Source organism: Cynocephalus volans, chromosome X (genome assembly GCF_027409185.1).
Source record: "Cynocephalus volans isolate mCynVol1 chromosome X, mCynVol1.pri, whole genome shotgun sequence".
Lineage (NCBI taxonomy): Eukaryota > Metazoa > Chordata > Mammalia > Dermoptera > Cynocephalidae > Cynocephalus > Cynocephalus volans.
The window spans coordinates 81,382,151-81,399,605 of record NC_084478.1 but is presented as its reverse complement, the minus strand read 5'-3'; the positions used below and the strand labels follow the sequence as shown (position 1 = coordinate 81,399,605).

The 17,455-nt window shown below is 37.5% G+C and overlaps 1 protein-coding gene across 5 annotated transcripts in view; it reads left to right on the top strand.

The window, feature by feature from the left end:
• Nucleotides 1-17,455, top strand: part of PHKA1 (phosphorylase kinase regulatory subunit alpha 1) — a 143,493-nt gene that overhangs the window by 61,381 nt on the left and 64,657 nt on the right. For all 5 annotated transcript variants that reach the window (XM_063083045.1, XM_063083046.1, XM_063083044.1 and 2 more), the window contains 2 exons: nucleotides 1,156-1,234; nucleotides 9,900-10,034. In XM_063083045.1, the coding sequence (XP_062939115.1) occupies nucleotides 1,156-1,234; nucleotides 9,900-10,034 (214 nt within the window). The remainder of the gene's footprint in view (nucleotides 1-1,155; nucleotides 1,235-9,899; nucleotides 10,035-17,455) is intronic.

Genomic DNA, 17,455 nt, shown 5'->3' with positions numbered 1-17,455 from the left:
GGTTGAGTGTTTGTTTTTTGGTAAGGGGCTATCTAAATGTTCCTTATATCAAATTCTGTTGAGACAGCCCTTTCAATGGGGCACTTGGGAATTTCTGACTTAGTGTCCAGCTTCTTTGTGACATTTTCAGCCTACACAGAAGAGTTTTCTTTCTCGAAAGTTTTCCAGATTTGCTGGCAAATCTACTTTCCTACTGTAGGGTTTTTTTTGTTTGTTTGTTTGTTTTTTTGTCTTTTTGTGACCGGCCGCACCGCGCTCAGCCAGTGAGTGCACCGGCCATCCTTATATAGGATCCGAACCCGCGGGGGGAGTGCTGCTGTGCTCCCAGCGCCACACTCTCCGGAGTGCGCCACGGGGTCGGCCCAGGTTGTTTTGATAAGATATAACTCAGGCTCCTATAGGATCTAGGATGGGACTTAACTATCCTTTCTGAGCCAGACTGACCTGTTTCATGTTTGACCATTTATTTTCTGCAGCTGTTTTTGTTTGTTTTGTGTTTGTTTTTTTCCTGTGGCCATGGCTGTTTTATTATGTTTAGTTGACAATAGCATGAATCTAGCAATAATGGGCAGAATGCTTTGTTTAAAATAATCCTTACCTGGTGACTTTTTCATTCTATTAGAATAAATTAAATGCAATGACAAAAGGAGATGAATGCTATTCTTAAGGGCAAAATGGTTGAGTTCATTCCATTTCCTAAAGGGCAGAAACTCAAGTCAAGTTAAAAGATTTCTGCTGAGCAAAAAGCACAACAGACACATGAACAAATGAGAAAACAACAGGGTTAATGTCTTAAATTATTGATGATAAGCATGTGGTCTGATCATCTAATCATATATACATCCAGAGAAGACAGAAGAGTAACCAGAAAATTTTCTGTTTATTTATAATCTATACCCTGCCTATTTCCAAAAAAAAGGATTTGTGGCAGCCACTAGAAATTAACTTGATAAAATTAATCTGGATGTGAATTCAGGAAATTCAAACATTTTCATACAGTGAAGGTATTTTTGTTTCCTTTCCACATCTGCCTCTCATATGTTCTGATTCAGGGTGAGGGGCATAGGACTGTGGTTTCCCTTCAAACATTAGCTTTTTTTTTTTTTTTTTTTTTTTTTGAGACTTAATAATCCATCTTTTATGGTTTTTCTTTAGGGATTTTTAGCTCCTGGAGAAATTGACCCTCTGAATCGTAGGTTTTCTACTGTACCAAAGCCAGATGTTGTGGTTCAAGGTATGTATTTTTATTCCCAGCAGCAGAAACTCAAAGGCTTTGTTAGGGGCAGAGATCTTTGGGCCAGTAAATTATGACTTTATTCTTCATCTTGCATTTTGTTAGGCTTCAAAAAGTATATAATGAACTTAGTTCCGTTTGGTTTCAAAATTACTGTTAATCTTAATCATAAACAAATGAATGATTTGCTATGTCATAGGACTCCAAAATATTATTTGACATTCTTCACCACTCCTTATTTCTGTAAGCTCTTTTCGTTTAATTGTCATGACATTTTAGCCTCCTGGTTATCTCTGCTTTCTCTCTGACTACTCCTACACTTTTTCTGCTAGTACTCCTTTCTTTTCATATCCTGCTGATGGTTTTCTACTTAATCTTACACTCTCATCTTTCTGTATTTACACCCTATATTAGTTTGCAAGGGCTGCCTCCCTCACAATAAATTTGCTTCCATAGCTCCAATTATTACCTCTTTTGAGAGTTCTCCAAACCTTTAATTTTGTTCCTAACAACCAAATTTTGGGGCACTACTGGACTGAGTTCTGTAAACATATTGGGAATTCTGTTCTCCATCCCTTCCTTTTACCTCTCCCAAGAAAAGCAGATCTTTCCATTCAATGACATCATTATTATCCTACTCTCCTAGGGTAGAGAACTTGAGGTGATTTTTGGCTCTCCAATATCACTATCCAATATAGTATTAAGTCCTGCTGTGAAAGTCCTTTGAAATATCTCCAGTCACTTGACTTTGGGGTTGGTTCTATATGGAAAATAATCCCGTATGTTTTGTAAACCTTATACTTGGCATCCTATGTGGTCATACAGCTGGTCCTTGCTTATTGATGTATATAGCAAACATTATATAAAGATCATTACTCCCCCTCCCATGAGAAAGCTTGTTCTCCTTTGAGGATTATGCCATCTGGCTATATTGATCTCCTGGTTGCTCTAATTCATCCATTGAAGACTTTCAGGCCTGGCTCACAGCCTTCCTTTCCCTCCCTAAACCCTGCCACAGAGCTAGATTTCAACATTGGTGTAGATGCCATCTAACATTTTAGCCTCAAAATTCTTGGATATCCATAACTCCAGTGACCTTTCCCTCTTCCTCTACTTTAGCCGCCTGCTCCAAGAACCAAACTTTAGGACTATTTCACCTCAGATAACTAAAATTCCAATATTCTACTCTCAGTCATTGTCACACATTATTTCAGCTTTCGCTTTCTTCCCATTTTACTTGTCTCCATTTTCTCCTAGTCTGCGCTTCCCTACTTCATGGTTGATCACCCAAATATCTCAATCACCAATGTGCTAAACTTGTACTACAACTACCAGAAAAATCCTAAGTCCAGATCAGTCTTACAGTCTGCACTTTCTGATCCTGCTATAAGCTATTGGGAAAAAAAATCAACAAATGAGCAGAACAGTGGCACTGGAAATCTACAGTCTCCAACTCAACTAGGTCCACAGTGCTTCCTGTTCTTGTTCTTATCATTAGTCCACACTTTTATTCTTCTCGGCCACTATTCCAAACCTTCTCTGTTCTCAACCCCCATCCCTTCTTTTCAGCCTGATTCTTTGGCCTGATAATCTTAATATTCCCATCTTTGTCAGTTTCCCAGCCCTTGCTGCCCCTACAATCTTAAATATCTTTTCCTCCTTTTCTCCAGTCTCAGAAAAAGGTGTTTCTTCTCCTATTCAAGGCCAAGTCCTCCTTATGCTTGATCCTATCCTCTTCCCCAGCCTTCTCTAGAAACTTACTCTTTTCTGGAATCTTCAATCTCTCCCGCTCTGTTGGTTCTTTTTTTGATCTACTGATATGTTTGTCTCCCTCTAGTTATCCTATATAGCTCCTTCCTTTCTCATCCAAACTTCCACTTCTTCATATTGCATTTATTGCTGTCTTTTATAGTCTGGCTTATTACTCTGGAAATGCTGTTGCTTAAGTTACCAGTGACCTTTGTATTGCCAAATTTGTTACATATTTTTCAACCTGTATCTTAGTGGATCTTTCTGTTCCATTTATCATTTATCTTTCTGGAAACTCACAACTCCCACATCTTCTGTGATATACTTTCTTGGATCTCCTTTAACCTATATTAAGCACCTTTCTGTATCATTCTGGGCTTCCTCTTCTTCTCTTTGCCCCTTAAAAGTCGGTGTTCATGAGAGTTCTGTCCTTAGCCTACTGCTCTTCTTACTCTGAATTTTTGTTCCTCTCTCAGCCTTCTCTTATTCCTAACCTTTTCCCTGTTTTTGACTTCCTTACTTCTTCCCTCACTCTCAGAAGATGACCTCACCTTCACCACCATAGAGAAAATATAAGCCATGAGACAAAAATCCCCCACCCCACCGGGGGCCACAGCCATGCCCCCCGCCACCCACAATCAGCCCAGAGATGACCACTGAGCCACCACAGGAAGCACCCCAGGCTCCAGAGCCTGGGCAGCGGGGGGTCAAGGGCTACAGCCACACCCCCCTCACATCTGCATTTAGCACAGCAACAACCAAGTCACCACTGGAAGCTCCCTGGTCTTCCCTGAAGGAATAAAGAAGTTGCCACAGGCCTCAACCATGGCCCCCCTCCTTCCTCCTTCTGCCACCCTATTTCCTTCCCCCTTCCCTTCTCCCACTCCCACCCAACTGCTCCACAGCAACATCTTAGAATGTAAAAACAGATGGAGCTAGGGACCAACCCCTCCTCCTGCATCCAGGCGCAGCACTGCTGCTATGGGGCCCACCAAGGGTTCTGAGGCATGGAGTCAGGGACCGACCCCTCCTCCCATAACCAGGCAAGGACCACTTCCAAAAACCAAAAACACCACTTCCGTGTGGGTGGCCCAGCACAGCCACCACAGTAGCCACAGCTGCCGCAAAAGCAGCTAGACACCACAACCACCATGCAGATGGCCTGCCAGCCACTGGAGTGCATTGAAACAAGGAGAGTCACCAGCAGAGACCAAAGAAAAGAAGAGGATGTCTCTCTCCACAGAGCTCTTTCCAGAGTGACAGAAGAAGCATCTGCTCTACAATAATAATGGGGGACCTGAACACACCTCTCTCAGCACTGGAAAAATCATCTAGGCAACAAATCAACAGAGTAACTGTACTCTTTCAGAAGGAGAGAAGAAATCTAGGGTTATCAGAGGTGGGAGGGGGGAGGGAAAGGGGGATGGGGAGAGATTGGATAAGGGGCATAAAGAATAAGTATTATTTGTAATAATATATATATATGCTAATAATATTGACTTGATCAACATACGTCAATGTTGAACCCCAAAAATATGTATAATCAATCAATTATTATTCAATAAAAAAATAATTAATTAATTTTAAAATACCCCACCCCAGGCTTTTCTTCATCTGACCATTTCTTTTTTTTTTAATTTTTTTTATTTATTATTAGCATATTCATTCTTACAAATCGTGATTTTTCCTTATGCCCTTTACCTGACCTGACACTCCCCCAACCCCCTCCCTTCCTCCCCCCCATCTCTAGTATCCTTAGGTTTGTTCTCTCCTTCTGAAAGTTCAATGTATTATTGTGGTATTTTCTTTCTTTCTTTCCTTCATTCCTTCCTTCTTCCCTCCTTCCCTCTCTTCCTTCCTTTCTAGCAGCCAGTTATGAGTGAGAACATGCAGTGTTTCTGTTTCTTTGTCTGGCTTATTTCACTTAACATAATTTTCTCCAGACTCATCCTTGTTGCTACAAATGGCAGAATTTCATTCTTTTTTATGGCTGAGTAGTAGAAATTCGAATTTCTCAAGGTTATTTTCTCTTCTCCTCTTCTCTGTATGTTCTTGACTCAGCTCATCTCTTTCTGTGTTAATGATTCCTGAATCTATACCACCTTGCTTTAAGATAGCCCCACTTGGATATCTCACATGCACTGTAAACTCAACATGTCTAAAATTAATTAGCTGCACCCTCTTAGCACTACGTCACCCATACCTGTTTTTCCTCCTATGTGCCCAGATCATTAAATGGCACAGTGTCCTCCCAGTTATGCAAATAAACACCCAGGGAATTCTTCTTAATATCCCCCTCTCGCTCACCTACATTCAATCAGTTAACAAGTTCTGGCTTCTTTACCTCCTAAATAATTCCAAAATCCACCTGGTTCTCTCCAGTACCAATATCATGATCCTAATATAGGTAATCAACATCTCTCCCTTGCATGTCTAAGCTCACTGCAGTCTATTTTTTAATTATCAACCTAAATATACTCTTTTTAGGATGCAGGTATGGACATGTTATTCTTTAAAAACTTGCCAATTAGCTCAGTTGGTTAGAGCATGGTGCTAATGTTATTCTTTTTTTTTTTTTTAACCAAGAGTTGAGATTTTTTTTTTTAATTGAAGCGTATTGATTATACTTATACATATTTGTGAGGTATGGGCTTATATTTCAACACAGTTATACAATGTGTGATGATCAAATCAGGGTAATTAACATATTCATCATTATAAAATATTTCTCTGTGATGAGGACATTTGATCTCCTCTCCTAGCCATTTGATAACATGTAGTAAATTATTGTTAATTATAAATGCCTAGCTCAACTATACACCAATAAAACTTATTTTTCCTATCTAGCTGTTTTGTGTCCATTAACCAAGCTCTCACTATCTCCCCACCCCCTTTTCCTTCCCCACTTCTAGTAACCACAGTTCTGCGGTCTCCTTCTGAAAGCTCTACTAATTACGTTCATTTGTTTGTTTCTGGCTCCCACTTACAAGTGAGAACATGTGGTATTTCTCTTTCTGTGCCTGCCTTATTTCACTTAACATAATTTTCTCCAAGCTCATTCATGCTGCCACAAATGGCAGGATTTCGTTCTTTTTTATGGCTGAGTAGTATTCCATTGTGTATATATGCCACATTTTCTTTATCCAATTGTCCGTTAATGGACATTTAGATTGATTCCATATCTTGACTATTGTAAATAGAGCCATGATAAACATGGGAATGCAGGTATCCCTTCAACTTGATGATTTCCATTCCTTTTGTTATATACCCAGTAGTGGGATTGCTGGATCATATATATGACAGTTCTATTTGTAGTTGTTTGAGAAATCTTCATTCTGTTTTCCATAATGGCTGTACTAATTTACAATCCCACCAACAGTGTAGGAGGGTTCCCCTTTCTTGGCATCCTTGCCAGAATTTGTTATTCTCTGTCTTTTTGATAATAGCTATTCTAACTGGGGTGAGATGATATCTCATTGTGGTTTTGATTTGCATTTCTCTGATGATTAGTGACATTGAGCATTTTTTCATATACCTATTAGCCATTTGTATGTCTTCTTTTGAGAAATGTCTATTCATCTCCTTTGCCCATTTTTTAATCAGATTATTTTGGTTTTTACTATCGAGTTGTTGGAGTTGCTTATATATTCTGGATATTAATCCCTTGACAGATACATAGTTTGCAATATTTTCTCCCATTCTTCAGGTTGTCTTTTTGTTCTGTTGATTGTTTCTTTTGCTGTGCAGAAGCTTTGTAGTTTCATATAATCCCGTTTGTTTATTTTGTTGTTGTTGTTGCTGCCTGTGCTTTTGAGGTCTTACATATAAAATCTTTGCCCAGTCCTACGTCCCACAGAATTTCCCCTTTGTTTTCTTGTAGAAGTTTTATAGTTTCAGGTCTTACATTTAAGTCTTTAATCCATTTTGAGTTGATTTTTGTATATGGTAAGAGACAGGGGTCTAGTTTCATTCTTCTACACATGGATAGCCAGTTTTCCCAGCACAATTTATTGAAGAAGCTGTCCTTTCCCCAGTGTATGTTCTCAGCACCTTTGTCAAAGATCAATTGGCTGTAAGTACGTGGATTGGTTTCTGGGTTCTCTATTCTGTTCCATTGGTTCATGTGTCTGTTTTTATGACTGTACCATGCTATTTTGGTTATTACAGCTTTGTAGTATAATTTGAAGTCAGGTAGTGTAATTGCCTCTGGCTTTATTTTATTTTATTTTATTTGCTCAGGATTGCTTTGGCTATTCAGGGTCTTTTGTTGTTCCATATGAATGTTAGGATTTTTTTTTTCTATTTCTGTAAAGAATGTCATTGGTATTTTAGTGGGGACTGCATTGAAACTGTAAATCACTTTTGGTAGTATGGACATTTTCACAGCATTAATTCTTCCAATCAATGAACATGGAATATCTTTCCAATTTTTTGTGTGTTTTTTAATTTCTTTTATCATTGTTTTACAGTTTTCTTTGTAGAGCTCTTTCACCTCCTTGGTTAAATTTATTCCTAGGTATTTTAAATTTTTGGTAGCTATTGTAAATGCTCTTACTTTCTCAATTTCCTTTTCTGCTAGCTCATTGTTGGTGTATAGAAATGCTACTGATATTTGCATATTGATTTTGTGATACATTATTCTTCTGATTACAACTTGGCAGGGGCTTCCCATTGCCAGCCTCCTTAATATGCCTTACAAGGTTCTTTATGATCTGGCCCCTGACCCCATAGCCAGCTTCATTTCTCATCACTGCCCCTTCACGCTCCATGCTCCTGCTATAAAGAACTTTTTAAAATTCTTAGATATGCTTTGTTCTCTGTTCCCCTGAGACTTTGTTCATGCTGGTTTTTGTGTCTGGAACAATTTCTTCCTTACTTTTTACCATCATCTCTACCAGATTAACTCCTATTCAGCCCTCCAGCAAGACTCAATATCTGTGTCACTTTCCCCATGTAGGGATCACATCTGTCTGTGTATCTCTAGCATTTGGCAGTGCCTAGCACATAAGAGGCACTAAATAAAAATTGTCTAAATATTTTACAAAACATAAAATAAACAAAAAACTGAGTTGCTTGGATTGAAAGCACTCCTGGAGCCTGAGTGTTGTTCACATGACTCTCCTTCAGTCCCCTCTACTCCTACTACCAACTGCATTGCCTCCTGTAGAACCCTGAGACTCAGTAGAATGCAGTTTGGAAACCATTGTGCAAGGATAAAATACAAAATCCTCAAAGTGACACATATGCCCTCCATGATGATCTAGCCCCTTACTAGCTTTCCAGATTCATTTCTTTAGCAACTATGCAAGGTACTTCCTGCTACTGCAATATTGAAGTATATGTGGTTCTCCCCACCTCCCCACACACACGCAGCCACACTGTTTTTCATCTTAATGCTTTAAGTTCATTCTGGACCCTCTACCTAGAATGGCTATCCTCTTTCTATCCCCTTCTTTCTCCTGTCTAACTTATTCATTGTTTGAAACTTAGCTTAGGCATCAACTCTTTCAGGAAGCCTTTCCTGAAACCACCCATCCAACTCCAGACTAAATAGATGTCACTACTGGATGGTCTTATAATGTTTTGTGCATATCTCTGTTTACCTAGCAAGTTATTTTATAATCAGTTCGTGTGGGTGCCACTTTCATTACACTGTGAGCTCCTTGAGGGAGAGACTAATTCATTCATCTCTATATCCCTAGTGCCTAACGTAGTACTTCATCCATTTAGGTACTTGGTAAATGTTTATTAATGAATGAATGGATGACTACATGTATTTCCCTGGACTGTTCTCAGCCCACTATTGTACTTCCTCTGTACATTTTCCTTGAAGAATTTCTTTTATTTTCATGTTTTCAGTTAGAAGTAACCAAGATGGTGTTATGTCTAGGGGACTGTGTAATCGCCATATCCTGCATATCTTGGCCCAGACGTCAGCAACTCATTAGTATGAAATTTCCAAGATTGAAAATTACACAAACGATAATGGCAAATGAAAGCAAAGTGGCACTTTGTTAACTAGGCTTTTGTCCTAAAAATTCAACATAGAAAATACTGGTAAGAGGAAATGAATCAAGTGGTATATACTTTTTCCTGTGAACCCAATTCATCACATCTACCAGCATTAGAGGAGCAGAAGTAGAGGGCATGTTTCCTCCTGGTGCTTAGTGTAAGCTGGCTGAAGCCTCATTTTGATTACTGACTCCTAGCCAGGTATCTGTTCCATAAAGGAAAAAAGAAGAGAAGAATCAGGGAGCTGATCTGACCTCGTCCCTCTGTGGGTAGGCTTACCACTTCAGTGACATAAGTGTAGGAGGAAGAAAAGGGAGCCATCCAGGGTTGGCAGGCTCTGAGTCTAGAGAAGTGTCATCCCCATCTCTCTCCACCCCCACCCTCTGAAAAAACCACACGCAGTTTCAACTGTAATACCTCCTGCATGTTGATGACTCAAATCTTTACCCTCTATTCACCCTGCCTTCTACCATTCTCTAACTATAAGGCAACTGTTGTCACTAGAATGTTCTTTATTACCCTCATATTCCTGACCCTTACCTTAAATGTACTGATATGAAAGAGCCTGAGAAATCAATTTTTACCAATGCTATAACAAACCTCATGATGGATTTTTTTCCCATTTAAACATGGGATCTCAGATATAAAGAGATTATGGCATTTCCTAGAAACACATAGGTATTTAGCCAAAAAGCATGACCTAAAGAGATCTTTTTCCTTTGCCATTTAGATAATATTCTTAAGTACCTAGCATGATACATGTGTCATCAAAGTTCCACAGTAATTGTTGATTTCCTCTCCTTTCATTTTTTTCCCCTTCAAAAGAAATTATGTAGCTTGAGAGATTTTATGTTCCTGTTGAAATGAAATTTTCTATTGACCTCATCTTCTTTCTTTCCTATAGTCTCCATTCTAGCTGAAACAGAAGAAATCAAGGCCATTTTAAAGGATAAGGGAATTGATGCGGAGACCATTGCTGAGGTGTACCCCATCAGAGTACAACCAGCTCGTATTCTCAGCCACATTTATTCCAGCCTAGGTAAGGCGATTGGCCAATCTGCTAGAATTAAAGCATAATTCAATGCAGGCTGGTTTCCTTCCTTTTTTCCTTCTTGATCTTGCATTGCTTTATGAAATTGGATCTGAGAAGGAATTTAAGGTGTCTGGAATCCACATTTCTAACCCTTTACATCCTGAGAAGACTTGATAACTTTAGGGGTGTTTTATGGACACTTTAATACATACAACATGACTATTATCAGAAAATATTTTATCTTCTATCCAAATGTGTGTTAACTAACATGTTCTCCCCTTTCTTTGTACCTATATTTATGTTTTGAATACATGCTCATTTTATATATAGTAATAGCCAAGGAACTTGTTTTTAGGTCTTTAATACACTGTCATGTAATGAACGAGTTGATAGTATTTAAAAAGTCTTAATCAAATATTTAATCGAATACTTATTTTTAATTAGTACTTATTTTTTATTAAATTTATATATTAAACTTAGTGATGCACTTTTCACATTAAACAAATTACTACACTATTAAGTAAAAAAAAGATATGCAAAATTTCTAACCTATCTTTGTGGAAGGCTGAGTAATGATCCCCAAAGATATGCAGGTCCTAATCCCTGGAACCTATGAACATTACCTCATATGACATAAGGGTTTTTGCAGGTGTGATTGAGGAGCTTGAGATGGGGAGATTATTCTGGATTTTCCAGGTGGACCCTAAATGTAATCACAAGTGTCTTTATAAGAGAGATCACACTATAGAAGTAGGAGATGTGATGACAGAAACTAGAGATTAGAGTGATGCAGCTATGAACCAAGGATTGCCAAGGAATGCTCAAATCCTCTAGAACTTAGAATTGGCAAGGAACAGATTCTCCCCTGGAGCCTCCAGAAGGAGCCAGCTCTACTGATACCTTGATTTTGGTTTTAGTCCTTTCAGACTCAGTATGGATTTCTGACCTCCAGAACTGTAAGAGAATAAATATGTATTTTTTTAAGCCACTAAATTCATGGTAACTTGTTACAGCAGCAATAGGAAACCAATATAGATATTGGTACTGAGAAGTAGAGGGCTGCTGTAACAAATATCTAAAAATGTAGAAGCGGCTTTGGAATTGGGTATTAGATAGAGGATGGACGATTTTGAGTCACATGATAGAAAAAGCCTACATTACCCTAAACAGATTATTGGTAGAAATATGGATGCTAAAGGCATTGCTGGTGAGGGCTCAGAAGGAAGTGGGGAGCACAATTTAGAAAGCCTGCATCATCTTGGAGAATGGTTAAATTGTCAGAAACAAACTGTTGGTAGAAATACAGACATTAAAGGTTCTGCTGGTGAAGGCTAAGAAGCAAGTAAGGAACATGTTTTTGGAAACTTGAGGAAAGGGAACCTTTGTTATATAGTGGCAGAAAGCTTAATTAAATTGTGTCCTGTAGTTATGTGGAAAGCAGAACATGTAAATGATGAATTCGGATATTTAGCTGAGTAGGTTTTCAAGCCAAGTGTTAAAGTCATGGCCTGGTTTCTTCTTGCTGCTTATAATAAAATGAAAGAGGAAAGAGATAAAATTGAAGAACTGTTAAGCAAAAAGGAACTAGGACTTGATGAAATTCTCAGCCTATCCAGATTTCAAAAGATTCCAAAATTCAGATATTTGCTGTCAGGAAAGCATGCTCTGGAAAGGGAGTCAAGAGTATGGCTGGACAAAATTTTGCTAGTTGTGTTAGTCTGTTTTCTGTTGCTGTAACAGAATACCTGAGACTGGATAATTTATAAAGAAAAGAAGTTTATTTGGCTCACAGTTCTGGAGGCAGGCAAGTCCAAGACTCAACAGTCCATCTGATGAGAGCCTTGTGCTACTTCAATTTATGGCAGAAAAAAGAAGGGGAAGTGGATGCATGCAAACAGACCAAAAATGAGAGGCAGTCTTGCTTTATAACAACCTGCTCTCACAGTAATTAATCCAGTTCCAGGAGAGCAAGAACTCACTCCCACAAGACTACATTAATCCCTTTATAAGGGCAGATCCCTCATGACCCAAACACCTCTTAAAGGTCCCACTAGTTCTCAGCACCGTTATACTGGTAATTAAATTTCAACATGAGTTTTGGCAAGGAGAAACCACATCCAAACCATAGCACTAGTGCTTTGGAAAGATCAAAAGATCAGAGTATTCATTCACACATGGAGCTCGTTGAAGAGATTAAGCATGTAAACTGATGGATCTCCCAAACTATCTCAGCAGAATCTAGGAACAGTGATAAGATTATACAGGAAAAATCATGGGTAGGACCCTCAGGCCTAATGGTGTGAACTTCCATGACATACATGCAAGACCCAAAAGGTTGTTTAGAATGTTATATCAGCAGAAACACTTCCAACTTGGACTGAAAGGGGCAGAGAGAAGACAGGATGAAAGAAAGCTGTTGGACTCCCAAAATTCTACAATCCAGAAGCAGGTTGATAAAACTACTCAGCCGCAAACATGTGCTACCCTTCAAGAAAAAGGAGGGATGACTCCAGGGTAAGAGCCTCAGGCCCAGAGGGTGAAGCCTCAGGTAATCAGAGGATTAGTACCAGGCTTTGAAACCTAATGGAGTTTACCAAGTTGAATTTTAAAATTTCTTGGGGCTGCTGACTCCTTACTTCCTTCCATCTTCTTCCTTTTGGAATGGGAATATCTATGACTTGTATCCTATGCCTGTCCCACCATTGTATTTTGAGAACAGAAAACATGTTTTCTAGTTTAAAAGGTCTGCAGATGTAGAGGAATTTTGCCTCAGGATGGATCAAAGTCAGATTCTCACCCATAACTGATTAGATGATGAGATTTGTACTTTTGAACTGATGATACTTAGAAGAGATTTTGGACTTGAATTGGTAATGTAATGTGCTGAAACTTTTGAGGATGTTGGGATGGGGTAAATGTATTTTGCATGTGGGAGGGATGTGTATCTTTAGGGACCAGAGGGAGAGAGTGGATTGTGGAATTCTGAATAATGGCCTCCAGATATATTCAGATTCTAATCCTCAGAACCTATGAATGTTACGTTACATGGCAAAAGGGACTTGGCAGATGTGATTAAGTTAAGGCTTTTGAGATGAGGGAGATTATCCTGGATTATCCAGGTGAGCCCTAAATGTAATCACAAGTGTCCTTATAAGAGGAATCAGAGGAAGATCAGACCATAACAGTCGATGTAACAACAAAAGCAAGAGATGAGCGTGCTAAAGTCAAGGAATGTTTCCATCCTCTAGAAGTTGGAAGAGGCAAGGAATGGATTCTTTCCCAGAGTCTTTAGAAATAATCAACGCTGCTGACATCTTGATTTTGATTTTAGCCCTGTAATGGTCATTTTGGACTTCTGATCTCCAGAACTGTAAGAGTGTACATTTGTGTTGTCTTAAGCAACTAAATTTGTGGTAATTTGTTACAGCACCAATGGGAAATTAATGCAATCTTAAATCAAGCCACAAGGGGGTAGAATTTGTAAATGAAAGTTGCATCTCAGTGGATTGCCACTTACAAACACAGAGCCTAGTTTGTGTATATATGTGTGCGTGTACTTTTTTCTTATCACCAAGAGTGGTCTGTTAGTAATTACAGCTCTGCCAAATCTTGCCAAGCTTAAAACCAGCCTCCTTCCTTTTTACTAACACCTAACTCCAGTCACTCAATTTCTACATCAGTTATGTAGGTCTAAGTGAGAGGGGATCAACCAAGGAGGAAAGGGCCAACAGTCAGAGCTGACTTTTCTCTGTCTCTCCTAGGCACCCGTGTTTTATGACAGCGAGGCCTGAACTCCTTGGGTTCCAAAACTATTACCATTGCATCTGGCTTTAGGAGTATATAGATTTCTCTCCTCTTCCATTCTAGCTATGATGTAGAAAATTCCTTTTCCTTTTATTTCAAGTGAGATGAAATTGGAATTTTCTAAAGAAACCATGCTAAAAAAAAAAAAAAGCAATGGAAAACTAAACTATAAACACATAGAAATTAATAAATTTATGTCTCAGATCCTGATTCATTTCCAATATTTAGCCACAAACTAGCTTGAATATTATGAAATACTGAGTCCCTGGTTCCCTCCCCTTACCACAGCCCTATCTGAGGTAAATGCTAATACTCAGAAACTTCTGCAGTTGATTTGGGTTGATGCTTTGCTAGGTGGGATGCATACCCCAGGCCTTCCCAGAACCTGCTTTCTGTTTTTATCTCCTTAGCCATTCCCACTAGTCCTAGACTATAATGCACTTCTGGTCTCCAGATACCAGTCCACTAGCACTATATCCTTTGAGATAAAGAAGACATTTCCCTATCTAGCCAAAATCTGATTCCCCATGAGTATTAGTTGATCTTGTAGTCACCTTCTTTGTCCCTCTTGGAAGTCCCTAGAGTTCTGGGTTAATATAAGTCCTAATGGTGACTTTGACCTGATTCTCTCTGGCTCTCACTCAAAAGTTTTGTTAATTTTACCTCTTGCTTCCTCACATGCATTGGTCTAAATCAGCATAATCTTACTAAAAAGGAGGTAACCTCCAAGTCCTGGGCCATCAGTCCTGGAATCTGCCTGCATCACATCAGATCTTTCCAACAAGCGGAAGCAATCTCCTTACTGTTTACTTTTTCAAAGGCTACACTTCATTTTAGGCCTCTTACTAAGTTCTTACTTCCTAGCCAAAGGAAATAAGGACTGATGGGTCCTGGGTTTAATGAATGTTCACAAATTCCAGGGACTCAAGTAACAAAATACATTTATTTCCCAATATACTCTTTCATTTGCTTCATTCATTCATTCATAAGCATTTATTGCTCACTTATTGTGTACCAGGAACTGGGCTAGATGCTGTGGGAGACATAGACATGTGACCAAATGATCATAATACAATCTTATAAATGCTGTAACAATGGTGTTATGTACAAAGTACAGGAGAAAAGGGATAGAATTGCATGGAGAAGTCAGGAAAGATATGCTAGATGAGGTAACACTTGATAACTTCAGTCAAATGAGTGACTCCAAAATTCTATTTTCACAACAATTTCACAGTAACAAAATTGCTTTAAGCATAAATATAATGACAGCCATAATTCCACCAAGGAAAAAGGATATTTTCTTGCCAGGTATATTGATTTATATGTGTTAACTAATCAGAGTTCTCTGCCTCACCTCACTCAGTATTTCATGGTCAGTTCCATAATATCTTTTTAATGTTTTAAATTATAAGGTTAATCAATTTTATGAAAGTAAGAGCTTAATAAATACTAAAATCAAATCTTTATATAATGCTAATTCTTTTCTAATCTGTTAGTGCATTTAGTGTGTATATTAACTTGCATCATATTTATTTTTACTTATTCTTTCATGTATGCATTTCCACATATTGAAATAGCTATATATTATTCCATCAAATTAATGGAATTGTTTCCTTATTATTGGGTGGTTGGTTCCCAAAATTTCTATCCTTCTATGAATGCCTTCGTATAAACCACTGTCTCCTTGCAGTATATTCTCAAAAAGGGAATTCTGGATAAGAGTATGAAAGCTTTGTAGCTCTTGTTACATGTTGCCAGATTACTCTTTAGAAAGACCAACTAATTTATAGTGACATCAATAAGATATAAAATATACTTTTCTGTTTTTACTACCCCACCAACATTGAATTTTTATCATTTATTTTTCTTAGATTAATAGTTTTAATGTGTATAAATTATTTTAATTTCTTTTCTTTAATTCCCAGTGAGCTATACATTTTTCCAATTTTGCTTTACTTTTTTTGGAAACTATGTGTCTACTATTGCTTGTTCATCTGGTAGGGTCTACATATTTTTGTATATATTTATCAATTCTTTAAATGTATTTTATTGTAAACTTTTATCAATGAGATTATATATATATATATATATATATATATAATCCTAGTCTGTTACTTTCTTTTACATAACTTTTTTCTTGTCTTTGTGCAAATCTTTAAATATCAAATACATCCATTTTATCAGATATATTTTTCATTTCTTCAGGAATTGGGAATTTATCTCCTAGTTCATCTGAATAGATATGTTATTCTTGTTCTCTTCAATTTTCATAAATTATAAGTTATCTGATTTCAAATTGATGTGTACATGTTGACTGCGGGGAAGGGGAAAATAGAGAAAAGCACAAAGGAAAAAGATAAAAATCACATATAATTCCACCACTCTGAGGAAGCCACTGTTTTTATTTGGGGGTATTTGCTTCCAATCATTTTTTATAAAATAAATACACACATATTTTTAGAAAAATGGTGTTGTAAAGAACAAACTTTGCAGTCTGTTTACTGTACACACATACACTCACTCACACATGTATGTGTGTAAATAATATATGATGAACCCTGTTGCATTTTGATAAATAGCCTCCTACAACCCAATTTCATAGCTGTGTTAGCATAATTTCTTCAAATTTTTGGACATATGGTGAATAAACTTATTTACAAAGATTAGCCTTTTTTCTATTTATTTTGTAAATTGTCTACTTATATATTTCTGCCATTTTTCTACTGGGCAATTTTTGGTTTCTTACTGATTTCTATGAGATTTTTTATGTATTAAGGTGCTGAAACTTTGTCTTTCACATATTATTGCAATATTTTGCTATTTTATTATTTGCCTCAATTTTGTGTTTGCTTTTGATGTGTAGAAGTTTTACATTTTTAATGTAGCAAAATTTTCTCCTTTTTGGTTTCTTTCTTTGCTGTTATGTTTAGAAAGATAGACCCATCCCTAGGTCAGGTACATTTTCACTGCAATTTCTCTTAGTTCTTTTATGGCTACAATTTTACATTTAACTCTTAGTCTCAAATTTTTATTTTAGTTTATCTTGTGAGGTAAAAATCTAACTTTTTGCCAAGTAATTAACCAGTCATTCCAGCACTATTGATTGAACAGTTCATATATACACTGTTTTGAAATGCCACCTTTCTCATTTACTCTACAAACATACAGTCACTCACACATGTATGTGTGTGTATTCTAATATTACTTTTTGGCTCTATTGATCACCATTTCTCCTTTCCTGGTAATAAATTTTTTAAGTTATCATAGCTTCTATATCTATTCCTCACCAATGATTGGGAAAATGTAAGATAAAACAACAACACAATGTAATTTTTTGCCCATCAGTTTTACAAAAGTTAAGATTGATAATATCCAGTGCTGGTGAATATGTGGCGGTATGGACACTCTCAGCACTCCTTGGTAATGTAAATAAGAAGCATATCGGAATTACCTATAAAAAAATTTAATGTGCGTACCTTTGACCAACACCTTACTTGTAGGTATCTATCCTATCTAACACTCAAACAAGTGCCCAAGGATATATGTACAAGGATGTTCATTATAGCATAATTCATAGTGGCAAAATAGCAATTAGAAGCAACATAGCTTGTATGAACAAAAAT